Source organism: Manis pentadactyla, chromosome 10 (genome assembly GCF_030020395.1).
Source record: "Manis pentadactyla isolate mManPen7 chromosome 10, mManPen7.hap1, whole genome shotgun sequence".
NCBI lineage: Eukaryota > Metazoa > Chordata > Mammalia > Pholidota > Manidae > Manis > Manis pentadactyla.
In genome coordinates, this window is record NC_080028.1 from 97,048,671 (window position 1) to 97,065,230 (window position 16,560).

The 16,560-nt window shown below is 39.0% G+C and overlaps 1 protein-coding gene across 1 annotated transcript; it reads left to right on the forward strand.

Moving 5' to 3' along the window:
• Nucleotides 1-11,021: 11,021 nt before the first annotated feature.
• On the forward strand, nucleotides 11,022-16,184 carry LOC118922110 (olfactory receptor 2AE1). Its single transcript, XM_036904457.2, is given in 2 exon segments — nucleotides 11,022-11,787; nucleotides 11,789-16,184. Coding segments are annotated over 2 exon segments (1,017 nt in total). The 5' UTR covers nucleotides 11,022-11,199; the 3' UTR covers nucleotides 12,218-16,184.
• The last annotated feature ends 376 nt before the right edge of the window (nucleotides 16,185-16,560 follow it).

The window sequence follows — 16,560 nt, forward strand, 5'->3', positions numbered from 1 at the left end:
TAAAATATTATTCAGCCTTAAAAAAAAAAGGAAATCCTGTCACTGTGACATGGGTGAACCTGGAGGATTAGCTAAGTGAAATAAGCCAGGCAGAAGGATGAATGCTATATGATACCACTTACGTAAGGAATCTAAAATAGTCAAACTCAGGAGCAGAGATTAGATTAGTGGTTGCAAGGGACTGGGGGAAAGGGGGAGAAGGGGAGAGATTAGTCAAAGGGTACAAAGTTTCAGTTATACAAGATGATTAAGTTCTAGCGACCTACCGTGCAGCAAAGACCCTATAGTTAACAACACTGTGTTGTATACTTAAACATTTTCTAAGAGGGAGGAGCTTATGTTACATGTTCTTATCACACACAAGCAAATAATAAGACAGAAGAAAACTGGAGGTGTAGGGTATTATGAGGATGGTTTCATGGACACATCTCCAAACTCATCAAATTTTGTTAAATATATACAACTTTTTGTCAATCGTACTTCAGTAAAGTGGTTTAAGCAAAAGTACCTTCTTTTGATTTCTCCTTTGATATGGGTTACTTAGGAGGTATGCTATTTAGTTTCCAAATGTTTGGGATTTTTCTGGAGATCTGTTAGAATTTCTAATAACATTGTGTTCTGAGAAAATAACTGTGTGTGACTTAAATTTTTTTAAAGTGTATTGACAGGCCAGAATATGGTCTGTCTTGATAAATGTTCCATATGTACTTGAAAGTGGTATATTATTCTTTGATTGAGTGGAGTGCTCTTTAAGTGTCAGGTCTGGTTAGTTAATAGCATTCTATTTTTTCCTAAAATATTTTTTCTGTCCCTTCTGCCTCTGCTTTTTTAAGACTCCAATTTTATGTATATTAGGCTATTTGAGGTTGTCCTAAAGCTTACAGATGCTTTGTTCATTATTTCTCAGATGTTTTTCCGAATCTTGTTTCATTTTGGATAGTTTCTATTGCTACATCTTCGTGCACCAGTATTTTCTTTTGCATTGTCCACTCTGCTACTAATTCCTCTGGTGTGTTTTTCATTTCAGATATTATAGTTTTCAACTCTAGAAACGTGTGTGTGTGTGTATGTGTTATTTTCCTTGTCTCTAGTAACATGTTTAATTTTTCCTCTAGCATTTTGAACAGGTTACAGGTATAAGTGTTTTAATGTCCGTCTGGTAATTCTGTCTGATGTAATCAACATAAGATACCTCAAATCGGTCTATTAAGTATCAGTTCCGGTTTCAAGTCACTGATTTTTCTATTCACATGGGTAATAGTTTCCTGTGTCTGTGTATGTCTGGTAAATTTTTAATGGATGCTAGACATTGTAAATTTTGCCTTGTGTGCTGGATATTTTTGTATTCCTGCAAATATTCTTGAGCTTTGTTCTAGAATGAAGTTAAAATATTGGGATTATTATCCTTTCGGATCTTGCTTTTAGGATTTGTTAGGCAGAACCATAGCAGGGTTTAGAGTAGGTCTAATTATTCTTCACTACTGAGGCAAGACTCTTTTTGAATATTGCACCCGGTCCTCCAAAATGTATTTTTCAGTTTGTCTGGCTAGGAACAGGCACCTTTCCTGGCCTGGTCCAGATTGAGGTATTGTTCCCCCAAAGTTTTCAGTAGTTCTTTTTCCCAGAATTGGGTCGTTTTACCAAACACATGGGGTGATCAATACTCTGCTCAGGACCTGAGGGAGAGCTCCTGCCCGTCTCTCTGTGCAGCTTTCTTCTCTTCAGTGCTCTGCCCAGAAAATTCTAGTAAGCTTGGAATTTGCAGACTCTCAACTCTATCTTCTCAACTCAGGATGCTGGTTCAGTCCCACCTGGCGTCTTCTTCCCAGCACCACAGCCTGGAAGCTCTCAAGGCCAGGATCACTGTCTTTTTTTGGTCTGATGTCCAGCATCTTAAGCTGTTGTTTCATTCAGTTTATGCAGTGTTTTCATTGTTTCAGGCAGGAGGGAAAATCCCACCCATGTCACTGTATCTTGGTCAGAAGCAGAAGTCTATGAAGTATATATAATTATTTTTGCCATCATTTTTTAAAAAAAGGATGTAAGCACAGATTGTTGAAGTGACTTGCCTGACCTCACATACCCAGTAAGCAGTAAAATTGAGATTTGAACTCAGTGCCTCTGGTCCCATAATCCTGTGTTTAATCACTACACCATCCAGATTCTTCAGTGGACCACTATGAGCTATCTTATTATGTTGCTTAGGTATCTTTTTTTCTTCAGCCTTTACTTATATTTTTGTCCACTCAACCTTACTTCGATTGAGAGAGGTGGATTAAACTTTTCTTCCTCCAGTGAATTTCTGTTTCTCTTTGAAGTTTCTGTAATTTTATTAAGGAACTTTATTAAATTCCTTTTTATTAAGGAGCTTTATTAAGTGTTGCTGCTGTGTCAGTGTTTATATTTTCATAACTACTTTATTTTCATTATGTGTGCATCCATTTGTGCAACATTTTAACTGATTTTTGTTTCACTATTATTTACACTTCAGAGAATGCCCTTTAATATTACTTAATATTTGGTGTTTTCTTTGTCTTTCATGCCTTTGGAATTGAATTCCAGTTTTTCAAATGATAAGCTCAAAATCCTTATTTAAAAAATTTTCATTTGGCTCTGCCCATTCTTCAATTTTTAGAGATACATTCTTTTATACTGCATAGAGTTTGATTTTGCTTTGTGACCTAATTTGAAAATCCTTTTCTATGAAAGCTAGATTAAGTCTGTTTACATTGATTAATAGCTTAGGTATTTTTGTCCTGAATTCTGTCACACTGTATTCATATGCTCTCTGATTTTAAAACATTTTTCTATGTATATATCTATTTTGTTTGCTTTTTAAATGGTTCTGAAATTTGGGAAAGATGTATATTTTTGTCAGAGTAGTTTCTTTCATAATTAATCTTACATGATAATCCTTAACCCTCTGTTTTTAAAGCCATTTTATTAGTTTCCTGTCATGATATTCCTATCATGATTTAATGTGGGGAGTTGAGCATAATTCAACTGCTCCAAGGGGTGGTCACCAAGTTAAACTGTGGAATTGATTTCTTTCCCAGAGTTTTGTAAATTGGAAGTGGGGGAGCATTGGATTTTAAGCCATAAATATGGCATCAGAGCTTCCATCCACGTGTGTGCCCTCCATATAAAAGGGCCTGAGAGAATGTCAACATGGAGACCTAAGCCAAGGTGAAAGATGGAAAAAGAGGCACTGACACTGTTCAAATGACTGGATCTAGCTCATTCTGAGATCAGCTTTACCCCATTCATTGCTGATTCTACACCCTTCCCTTAAGATAGTGCAAGTTTTGTTTTATGTCGCTTGCTTTTTTTTCAAACTTAAAAAAAGTATTGGTATCATTAATATACAATCACATGAGCAACATTGTGGTTACTAGATCCCCCCATTAACAAGTCTCCACCACATACCGCATTACAGTCGCTGTCCATCAGTGTAGTAAGATGCTATAATAGAGTCACTACTTGTCTTCTCTGTGCTGTACTGCCCTCCCCGTGCCCCCCACTATGTTATATGTACTAATCTTAATGGCCCTTATTCCCCTTCACCCTGCCTTCCTACCCACCCTCGCCAGTCCATTTCCCTTTGGTAACTCTTAGTCCATTCTTGGGTTCTGTGATTCTGCTGCTGTTTTGTTCCTTAAGTTTTTGCTTTGTTCTTATACTCCACAGATGAGTGAAATCATTTGGTACTTGTCTTTCTCCACCTGGCTTATTTCACTGAGCATAATACCCTCTAGCTCCATCCATGTTGTTGCAAATGGTAGGATTTGTTTTCTTCTTATGGCTGAATAATACTCCATTGTGTATATGTACCATGTCTTCTTTATCCATTCACCTACTGATGGACACTTAGGTTGCTTCCATTTCTTGGCTATTATTAATAGTGCTGCGATAAACATTGCGGTACATATGTCTTTTTGAAACTTGGCTGCTGCATTCTTAGGGTAAATTCCTAGGAGTGGAATTCCTGGGTCAAATGGTATTTCTATTTTGAGTTTTTTGAGGAACCTCCATACTGCTTTCCACAATAGTTGAATCAGTTTACATTCCCACCAGCAGTGTAGGAGGGTTCCCCTTTCTCCGCATCCTCACCAGCATTTGTTCCTATTCTTTTCTATGCTGGCCGTCCTAACTGTTGTGAGGTGATACCTCACTGTGGTTTTAATTTGCATTTCCCTGATAATTAGTGATGTGGAGCATCTTTTCATGTGCCTGTTGGCCATCTGAATTTCTTCTTTGGAGAAGTGTCTGTTCATATCCTCTACCCATTTTTTAATAGGTTATCTGCTTTTTGGGTGTTGAGGCATGTGAGTTCTTTATATATTTTGGATGTTAACCCCTTATTGGCTATGTCATTTACAAATATATTCTCCCATACTGTAGGATGCCTTTTTGTTCTGATGGTGTCCTTTGCTGTACAGAAACTTTTTAGCATGATGTAGTCCCATTTGTTCATTTTTGATTTTGTTTCCCTTGCCTGAGGAGATGCATTCAGGAAAAAGTTGCTCATGTTTATATTCAAGAGAGTTTTGCCTATTTCTAAGAGTTTTATGGTTTCATGACTTACATTCAGGTCTTTGATCCATTTCGAGTTTACTTTTGTGTATGGGGCTAGACAAAAATCCAGTTTCATTCTCTTGCATGTAGCTGTCCAGTTTTGCCAACACCAGTTGTTGAAGAGGCTGTCATTTTCCCATTGTATACCCATGGCTCCTTTATTGTATATTAATTGACCATATATGCTTGGGTTTGTATCTGGGTTCTCTAGTCTGTTCCATTGGTCTATGGGTCTGTTTTTGTGCCAGTACCAAATTGTCTTGATGATTGTGGTTTTGTAGTAGAGCTTGAAGTCAGGGAGCTTACTCCCCCTGTTTTATTCTTCCTTCTCAGGATTGCTTTGGCTATTTGGGGTCTTTTGTGGTTCCATATGAATTTTAGAACTATTTGCTCTAGTTTGTTGAAGAATGCTGTTGGTATTTTGATAGGGATTGCATTGAATCTGTAGATTGCTTTAGGCAGGATGGCCATTTTGACTTATGTCACTTACTTTTGAAGAGTTTTGGTTGATACAAATTCTTAACCCAATCTGATATTCTGTATTTGTTTATTTATTTGTTTTATCTTTAAGTCCTATGGGTTAAGGGACCATGACTGCTTGTTAATTAATGTGTACATGCTACTCAATATAGGGCTTGGGACATAGAAGGGGATCATCAAATATTTGTCAAATAAATCATTGAATTATATAAATGCCATAGCTGCCTTAGAGATACATATTCTGGTGAGAAGGAGAATGCCAGGCAAAAGCATCAGATAGGACGTTATGAAGAAAGTGATGATGATACCTTGAATCTACTCAAAGAATAAATAATAAGCTCAGTGAAGTAAGACATTTTGTATCTGAGTTGAGATAGAGAAACAAAGAATAGTTCAACATACACTGATAATGAGGAGGAAGATCAGGGCATGAGAATGAGAAGATAGGAGACAAGGAGATGCACAGATCTGCCATATTCTTTTACTTCTGTATCTGACATCTTTTCATGTATTATGTTAATATAATCTGTAAAATTGGAGTGTGACTGACAACTAGGATGGGTCACACCAGCAGAAATTGTCTGCTTCCATTCCTTCTTTTCTACGTTATGGCACAAGGGGGAAACCCTCAGAAGGGTTCTCTGGGCAACGGGGACTAGATCTTTCTCACTGTCTTCTCAAAAGGGTTGGATGGAAAGGGGCCAGAGGGATCTGGGTTCCAAGATGAAAAACAGCTAGATTCCAGGAGTTGCTTCTATTCATTGTTAATTGGCCCTTGGAGAAGATATTCCCATGTTATCTTCAGAGCCACACTCCTCAAAACATCTAATTCCCCTTACAAATAAACTTCAAGCAAAGCCCCTTGGGAGTGCTTATCGCAATGGATGCAGCAAGTCTAACTGGCATCTTGAGGAATGGTTTCCAGAAGAGATTCAGGATGTGTCCTCTGGGTTGGAATCCCTGATGCTGTGTATTTAGTGTTCTCCGTTTGCCTCAGCTGATGTCATAGATCCTCTGGGTTACAAGGATGTTTTATTTCTCACAGATGGTGCCCCTCTTGCCGCATGATCAGCTCATGTCAGGCCAAGTCTGTCTTCATTCTAACCCCTGTGATTCCTGCTGAGTCAGGAAGGGGCTTATTCTAAAAATACCAATGCTAGAGCCAAATCCTTATTTTATTAAGCAGGAAAGGAGGTTTAAACCTAGGAAGAGAGTGCCTTGAGTGATCCACAAAAGCAGAAAACCCGTAACATTTCTTTTGACCCTGGACTCATTGATGACTAAGTTGGGATTAAGTATAGCTTCTTAATCAGATAACATTCATGGAAATTTCTATTGCCCAGGCTCTCAGTGTCATTTTGGGATGGAGAGGCAGCTTAGGTATATGTTTAGAGCCAGAGGAAGCATATGTATAATTCAGAGGCACAACTAGCAGAGGTCAGAGAACTTAATCTGTCCAAATGTGTGCTGATGGAGTACAAAAACTGAGCACAGATTGTAAGAGCGTTACAGAATTACATCTACTGTCACTCCTGGTGAATGAGGATACCGAGGATAATTCATGTGAACAATGACGACTGTACAGGACAGCACCCTCTATGCCATTTCCACCAGTAAATGGAGATTTCCGGGGTTAGAGAAGGAAGTCTGATGAGCACCTGGGAAAAGGCCTGTTTGGATGCCCCACAGCCATTGTGTGGGTCACTGTGGGCCTATCCTGCCCTCTCCATTTCACTTCTATACTTGTTCTGCCCTCAGATCTGCAGAGGGAATTCCAGGTAAGGTAAATGTTGGGTCTTGAGATAACCAGGAAAACTTTATTAGAAACTAGGGCATCCTCTGACATTGTTAGCTAATTTCTCCATCCCTTAAGTCAGAGGTTGATATTTGGTCAGTCCATGAGGCGACTGCTTGAGAAGGTAGAGGAAAGAAGCCGCCTGAGGGCCACAAATCAGAATGGGAGATTGTTAGGGAAGTTGCCTAAGGGAGGAAGGGAGACCTGAAAGAGATGATGGAAGAACTTATGCAATGGAGATTTTTTTTTTTTGAGAGGGCATCTCTCATATTTATTGATCAAATGGTTGTTAACAACAGTAAAATTCTGTATAGGGGACTCAATGCTCAATGCACAATTATTAATCCACCCCAAGCCTAATTCTCGTCAGTCTCCAATCTTCTGAAGCACAACAAACAAGTTCTTACATGGTGAACAAATTCTTACATAGTGAGTAAGTTCTTACATGGTGAACAGTACAAAGGCAGTCATCACAGAAACTTTTGGTTTTGATCACGCATTATGAACTATAAACAATCAGGTCAAATATGAATATTCGTTTGATTTTTATACTTGATTTATATGTGAATCCCACATTTCTCCCTTATTATTATTATTATTATTATTTTTAATAAAATGCTGAAGTGGTAGGTAGATGCAAGATAAAGGTGGAAAACATAATTTAGTGCTGTAAGAGGGCAAATGTAGATGATCAGGTGTGTGCCTGTAGACTAAGTGTTAATCCAAGCTAGACAAGGGCAACAAAACATCCACGGATGCAGAAGATTTCTCTCAGAACAGGGGGGGTGAGGTTCTAAGCCTCACCTCTGTTGATCCCCATTTTCTCACCTGATGGCCCCCCTGCGACTGTGCCTGTCTTAGGTTGTTCCTCCCTTGAGGAATCTTACCTGTCTCTGGCTAACCAGTCATCTTCCGGGGCCATACAGGGAGCAATGGAGATTTATAGAAAAAGATAGAAACTAACAAGGAAAGAGGGACATACACGTATACCTAAGTAAAGGAAAATGTGTGGGCCGTTTGACTGGGTTGGAGTAATCCGGGGAGCATGGAGAAACTGGGCTCTTAGTTCACAAGAAGCTGAGTTTGAAATAACAGTGGGAGGTGACAGCCAAAAAGATCCTAGGCTGCATTAAAATGGAGAGAGGTAATAAATGTGACCTCTTTCTTACTGGTCAACTTCAGCTTTGATAAATACATTCACTTCTGAGTTCTTCACTTTAAAAAAGAGATAACCTGGGATGCATGAAGATCTAGGGAGATGTTTAGGGGGAAGACACAAAGAGGGATAGGGTGGATATTTGGAGGATCAATTGTTTTTTACTTGGGTTTCAGCATGGAGATCAAGCTCTTATTCTGATCAGTATTCCTGTGAAAATTAGATAGGGGGCTGATTGGGAAATTTGGCTGATTAACTGTTAAAATCCTTGTTTTATCAGCCTGATCCATAATTGAAGGCTCTCATGTCTACCCAGGACATATCTCGTTTGTTTTCAGGTACATAAGTACAAAGGCTTGTTATGGTCTACTTGGTACCCATACACCTCTCTTTAAACCAAACTTAATCTGTAAATAAAGACAATGCCAAGTTATTCTTCCACCTAATATGATACAACTATTCCATGTACAACCAAAAACATGGTAACTTTTTCCCAAGAAAAGAATATAAAACACACCAACCCATTTTCCATAAGAGGATGCAAAAATCCCTTTTTTATCTTTAGGTAAAATTCATTCTATTCCAATCTGATTCATACTCTCCCTTTTATGTCCTGCAACTTAAAATACTGAGCCATGAAGTTAATTATATTAATTTATCCTATGTGAGAAAAGGGAATGACTGAGGGGAATACACACACACATACATCCTTCCCCTGCACAGTATTCACATCAATATAAGGAGGAAATACCTATAGCTATTACAGTTTTTGTTTCTGCCGCTGCTCACCTGGTCACGGTTCGTGTTTATAACCACCTTCTTTCGCTACCCAATCCATAGTCTCTTTGTCCACAGTTGGTCACGGTTCTTTGGTCGGGTGACCCAGACTTTCATTCCTGAAGGATCTGGGCCATTAGGAGTCCTGTCTGAATTGGCTTGTTGTAGTTTTCCACTGGCTTTCATCACAGGACATTTGAGTACAGAGAGGCACCCTAGAAAATGTGCATTCCTAGACGTGCTCAGTTTCCCCTGCTGGCCAGGATCAGTCACACCAGCCAGTATAGTAGCCTTTTTGATTGTTGATTCAGTTATATGGAGTGTGTCGAGTGGCAGGGTGGTAGTTTCAACTCTCAGTCAACAGAACCATTATTGTGTCACCTGTTGGAAGAATTCCTCCCTTGGAACTAAGACGTCTAAACCAGCAGAGGCTAAAAGTGCAAGGGCACGCAACAAACATTTTGCTGGTGGGTCACATAATAGATGTCACAGTGAGAGGACTCTGTCCCATTTCCACCTCTTGATACCTGGTCTTGTGAACCTCTGCAATGGGAGAAGCAGCACCGTATACTGCATGCAGACTAAGAGCACATACCACATCTTGGAAGGCATTGCTCCAGCAGCATGAGGTGTTGCCAAATGCCTGTGCTATGATTCAGTCTTCAAGAGGCCACTCCACCGTTCTGTCAAGTCAGTTGTTTCAGAGTGATAGAGAACACAGTAAGACCAGTGGATTCCATAAGCGTGGGCCCATTCCCACACTTCATTTGTGGTGAAATTAGCTCCTTAGAGCAATGCTTCATGGAAAAGCTTAGTGAATAAAGTGTTCTAGAAGTCCATAGGTGGTAGTGTTGGCAGCAGAACTGTAGCCAAGGAAGGCAAATCCATATCCAGAGTAAATGTCTACTCCAACAGGAACAAAGCAATGTCATCTTCCACGATGGAGGCTATCTAGTATAATCAGTGTACCATCAAGCACCTGGCTGATTCCCCTGGGGGACGATGCCGTATCAGGAGCTCAGTGTTGGTATCTGCTGTTGGCAGGTTGGGCATCCAGCAGTGGCTGTACCTAGACTGGCCTTGGTGAGTAGAAGTCCAGGTTGCTAAGCCCATGTGTAGCCTCCATCCCTGCTGCCATAGCTACTTTGTTTGGGAGTCCATTGGCATGAACAGGAGTGACTGAAAAAGAGTGCTGACGTCCACAGAAAGGGCTAGGATATGGTGACCCACTGTGTGGCCAGTAGTAATGGGTATTTCTTTCTTGCTTTTATATGAATATTTTGCATGTTTTCAGTTGTATGCAGGATAGTTATATCACATTAAGCAGAAGGATGACTTTGGTGTGTTTATTTTGGAATTAAGCACATCTTTCTTCAGGAGAAGTGCATGTGTGCCAAATTGACAGGGGATAGACTCTGGTTTTCTAATGTGTGGTTAGGATGAGCTACATTTCCCAGAATTCCCATTTCTGTGTGTTTCTGGTTAAGGTGGGGGTAGGAGAGATTCTCAGGGAGATTTAGAGGGCAGAAGGAAAGCAGCCACTTTGCGGTTTATACACATTGTTGCTTATCTGCTGACTCACCTCTTGGTGGGAAGCAGCAGCTAGGCCTGTGATTGCCCTACCTTCCTGATCCTTCCTTAGCATCTCTGACTTCTGGGCTAGGTGTGTGTTTAGCCTCATTAAGAAGGGTCCCAGCTTCTGCAAGATAACCGTAACACCGACTCCAGAGGCAGCAAGAACTGGCATGAGTTCAGCCTGCCCTCATGGGATTACCGCCCGTGCTAGTGGGTTCCGGCCTGCTCTCAGTCTACCACACTTTATATCCACCTTCCTTTCCAGACCGCTTGCCACATGGACTTCAAGATCCAGTATCCAACACAATGGTGACAGCCTTACTTAGACTGTTTAAAAAGCTTTCACAATCAATGAAGGCCAGATTTCTGTACAATCCATTAAATGTATATGTATGTATCAATCTCTGAGTGGTTCAACTTCCCTGGTTAAATCTGACTGATACAATAAGGAAAAGACAGTATATATATATATAAACTTATAAAAATATATATAATATACATAAAACAGTATATGAAGTATATACCTTATATAAAGTATATATATACACACAGTTACAAAAGTATATATTTGTATAAATATACATATATATATGTCTGTATATATTTCTTCCTTGATGAGGAAAGACTTTTGTTTCTAAGTTTGGCACTTACTAGAGTCTGGATATTCTGGAACTGCAGAGTGATTGTGCTCATGAAGATTTGAAGTGCTCTCCTTTTAAAAAAGATTATTTCAATAATTAGAGTTGTTGAATGATGAGAAATAGACAAAAATTCTCTTCAAAAATTCTTTCCCAGACCAAAAGCTGCTTATCGTCAGGTATGCGGAACCCCAGTATTTCAGATGTCACACTTGATCTCCACTTCCTGCTCCCCAGGGACTGAGAAAGGGGAGATGTGGCAGAGGAATCAGATCTCTCCGGCAGACTTCATCCTTGAAGGTTTCTTTGGTGACTCCCTCACCCACCGTCTTCCTTTCTCCTTGACCATGGTGGTCTTCCTTGTGGCGGTGAGTGGCAACACCCTCACCATTCTCCTCATCTGTGCCGATCCCCGGCTTCATACACCCATGTACCGCCTACTCAGCCAGCTCTCCCTCATGGATCTGATGCATGTCTCCACAACCATCCCCAAGGTGGCTACCAACTACCTATCTGGCAAGAAGTCCATCTCCTTTGTGGGCTGTGCGACGCAGCACTTCCTCTATTTGTCTCTGGGTGGTGCCGAGTGTCTTCTGCTAGCTCTCATGTCCTATGACCGCTATGTTGCCATCTGCCATCCACTGCGTTACACCGTTCTCATGAACAGAGAGGTGGGACTGATGATGGCTCTCATGTCATGGTTGGGAGCATCCATAAACTCCCTAATTCACATGGCAATTTTGATGCATTTCCCTTTTTGTGGGCCTCGAAAAATCCACCACTTCTACTGTTGAGTTTCCAGCTGTTATGAAGTTGGTATGTGGAGACATCACCATTTATGAGAACACAGTGTACATCAGCAGCGTCTTGCTTCTCCTCTTCCCAATCTTCCTGGTTTCCACATCCTGTGTCTTCATCCTCCACAGTGTCATTCAGCTGCGCTCAGCTGGCAGTAAGAGAAATGCCTTTGCCACTTGTAGCTCTCACCTCACTGTGGTTTCCCTGTGGTTTGGTGCCTGCATCTTCTCATATCTGAGGCCCAGGTCCCAGCACACTCCATTGCAAGACAAAGTTGGTTCTGTGTTCAATAGCATCATTACTCCCACACTGAATCCTTTGATTTATACTCTCAGGAATAAGGACATAGCTAAGGCTCTGAGGAGAGTGCTGGGGAGAGAGATTATTACTCCAAGAGTGCAACTGCAGTTGCCTGGCATCTAAGAGTGGGATGGAATAAGCTCCTTAAACTGATCAGGGTAAACCTCTCAGATTTTTCAAGGCCCAGATCCCTGATGACTACTGCAGAATGAAGCGGCTGACACACAATTCCAGTATTCTAAGTTGGTCTCAGGCCCCTAAGCACCACAGGGTACTATCTTAGTCTATAACAAAACACCATGGCCTGGACGTCTTAAACAACAAACACCTATTTCTCATAGTTCTAGAGGCTGAGAAGTCCAAGATGAAGCCTGGAAAGTGCTAGGCATTCTCTTACTTCCTTTTAATCTCTTTTTAAATGTAACCTCGGCAAAATGTGATTCCCCAAGTACCCTATCTAGAGCAGCACTCTTCATTCTCTGTCCCCAGCTTCTACTTTGCCTGATGTTGCATGATATTCTACTATGCTGCATCATATTTATTGTCTGTTTTACTAGAATGTAAGCTCCATGAAGACAAGGACTTTACTTTGTTTATGATTATTTCACCAGAGCCAAGAAAAGAGCCTGGTATGAAATGAGTGCTCAGTGACTATTTGTTTCATGGATTAATAAATAAAAGGGACCTAGCTTATTTTACTATTCCACATGACATTAGTGATATGTGACTCAGGAACGGGAAGAGATTATAAAAGTGAATTAATACAATGGAAGGCTTGGTAAGACTCATTTGTCTCATAGCCAGATATTAATCTATGCAAATGCAGAGGCCTGACATCTCCGTGAACTTTTCTGGGGTCTATGTGTCTGGGGATGGCAAAGTAAGGGACAAATTTCTATATCTTGTTTTCTATACTAGTTAAAAAAAGAGTCATGAAGCTCAGGGACCATCTTCAGAAGAATACCCTTAGGGTTTGAGAGCAAAGTTATGTCCTCTTTGACAAAGCAACTATTTTCCCTTTGAGAAATAGCTTTTGGGCATTCTATAATAAGGTGAGCTGCCTGTCATGAGTTGGGTGTCATCTTATCCATCTAGCTCTAAGGTTGGATTTGCCCTATAAGTAGGGTTAATTTGCACAGAAACTGTGCCTGTGTTGTTTCTGAAGGCACAAGGGTGTTGCATAAACACCTACCACATAATCTCAGTTAGAGAGAGGTGGTGGTCCTCTGCTAATTCTCCCTCTCTCTACACACAACTATGTGCTTGTCAGGAATGCTATAAGATTATTTGAGAATTAAACTATCTGAGCCAAGTTTATGAATGGTTATTTATGTAATACTAGCATCTGCCAATAGTAAATAATATAGTGCTGTTAGGGCTCCCCTTGAGAAGAGATTTAACCCTATATTATTTTAATTGTTCTTTATATATTCTAGATAGTAACCCCTTATCAGATAAATGGCTTACAAATGTTTCCTGTAATTCCATAGGTTGCCTATTCACTCTGTTGTGTATTTTGATGAGCACAAGTATAAGTTATTTTTTGATGCATCTATTTTTACTTTTGTTGCCTCCACTTTTTGTGTCATATCCAATAAATCATTAGTAAATCCAATGTCATGGAGCACCCCTTATGTTTTCTTCTAAGAGTTATGTACAGTAGACAGCTTGGTAAGACTTAGCTTTAGCTTGATAAGACACAGTTTTAGCTCTTACATTTTGGTTTTTGATACATTTTTGGGTTAAATTTTGTATATAGTATAAGGTAAGAGTTCAATTTCATTCCATTTACAATAGCAACAAAAAAGAGTAAAATACTTGGGAACTAACTTATCCATGGAAGTGAAAGCTTTGTACACTGAAAACTATAAAACACTGCTGAAAGAAATTAAAGAGATAGATAAATGAAAAGATATACTGTGCTCATGGATGAGAAGACTAAATATTGTTAAGACATCCATACTACCCAAAGTGACCTACAGAGTCAATACAAACCTTATCAAAATACCAATGGTATTTTTTTCAGAAATAGAAAAACCTATCCTAAAATTCATATGGAATCAAAGGACCCCAAAGAGCCAAAACAATCCTGAAAGTGAATAAAATGGCAGAACTCACAATATCTGATTTCAAAACTTCCCACAAAATTACAGTAATTAAAACAGTGTGGTACTGGCATAAAGACAGATACATGGACCAATGGAACAGAACAGAGATCCCAGAAATAAACCTTCACATATGTGGTCAAGTGATTTTCAACCAGGATGTCAAGACCATTCAATGGAGAAAGTGTAGGTGCTGGGAAAACTGGATATCCACATGCCAGAGAATGAAATTGGATCATTATCTTACACCATATACAAAATTTAACTGAAAATGTATCAAAAACCTAAATGTAAGAGCCAAACCCTTTTGAAGAAAATGGGAAGAGCTTAATGACACTGGATTTGCCAGTGATTTCTTGGATATGACACAAAAAGCACAGGCAAAAAAATTAAAAGTAGATAAATTCAACTACATCAAAATTTAAAACATGTTCAACAAAGGACACACAGAGTGGAAAGGCAAAATGGAATGAGAGAAAAAAATTTGTAAACCACACATCTGATAAGGTGTTAATATCCAGAATATATAATGAGTGACTACAACTCAACGGCAACAAAACATCATGATTGAAAAATAGGCAAAGGACTTGAATAGACATTTCTCCAAACAAGTTATACAGATGGCCAGTAAGCGCATGAAAAGATGCTCAACATCACTGAACATAGGCGATATGATTAGTAAAAATCAGCTCAAATTAGATTAAAGAATTGAAAGTAAGATTTGAAACCATAAAACTTTGAGAAAAAAACATAAATGGGTAAGCTTCTTAACATTGGTCTTGGCAATGATTTTTTGGATTTGATACCAAGAGCAAAGGCAACAAAGGCAAAAATAAGTGGGACTACATCAAACTATAAATCTTCTACACAGCAAAGAAAACCGTCAACAAAATGAAAAGGCAACATACTGAATGGGTGAAAATAGTTGCAAATCATATATCTGATAAGGCGTTTATATCCAAAACATGTAAGGAACTCATACAACTCAATAGCAGAAACAAACAATAGGATTAAAAAATGGGCAGAGGAACTGAATAGATGTTTTTCCAAAGAAGAGATACAAATGGCAGACATGTACCTAAAAAGATTCTCAGTATCACTAAGCCTCAGGGAAATGCAAAGCCAAACCACAATGAAAAGACAAGAGGTAGGTGTTGATGAAGATGTGGAAAAATAGGAACACTTTTGCACTGTTGTTACTGGAATGTAAATTGTACAGCTACTATTGAAAATATTGAAAATAGTATAGAGTTCCCTGAAACAAAAATAAACTACAATATGATCCAGCAGTTTCATTTCTGAGTACAAATCCAAAGAAAGCAAAATCACTATCTCAAAATTATACCTGTACCCCATGTTCATTGCAGCATTATTTATAATAGTCAACGCATGCAAACAACCTAGGTGTCCATCTACAGATGAATGAATAAAGAAAATGTGGTATAGATACACAATGGAATATTATTCAGCCATAAAAAGGGAAATCCTGCTGTTCTGACAACATGAATGGACCTTGAAGGCATTATGCTAAGTGAAATGTCAGAGAAAGAAATACTATATGATCTCACTTATGTGTAGAATTTGCACAATCAAACTCACAAACACTGAGAACAGACTGGCGGCTTCCAGAGGTGAGGCTGGGGCTATGGGGAGAAATGGGTGAAGGTGGTCAAAAGATAAAAACTTCTAGTTGTAAGATAATTAAGTCCTGGGGATCTAATGTATATCACAGTGACTATAGTTAACAATACTGTATTGCATATATGAAAGTTTCTGAGAGATTAGATCTTAAAAGTCCTTACAAGAAAAAAAATTGTAACTATGTAAAGGTATGGATGTTAACTAAACTTCTTGTGGTAATCATTTTGCAATATATACATTTATTGGTATACCTTGGAATAACACCATGGTGTATGTCAATTATGTCTCAATGAAACAGGAGAAAATCTCACCCTTTAAAACAAATAAAAACAATGAAATGCTGACTAGAATGGCTATTATTAAAAAAAATAAAATAGCAAGTGTTGGTGAGGATGTGGAAAAATTGGAACCTTTGTATACTATTTCTGAAAATATAAAATGGTGCAGCCACTATAAAAAAAAGTTTTCTGTTCTTCAAACAATTAAAAATAGAATTACCACATGGTCTAGCAATTCTACTTCTGGGTATATTCCCAAAAGAATTGGAAGCAGGATCTTGAAGAGGTATTTGTATGCCCATGTTTATAGCAGCATTATTCATAACAGCCAAAAGTGGAAGCAACCCAAGTGTCCATTGATAAGTGAGTGGATAAACAAAATGTAATATATACATATGATGGAATATTACTCAGTCTTAAAAGAAGATAATTCTGACTCATG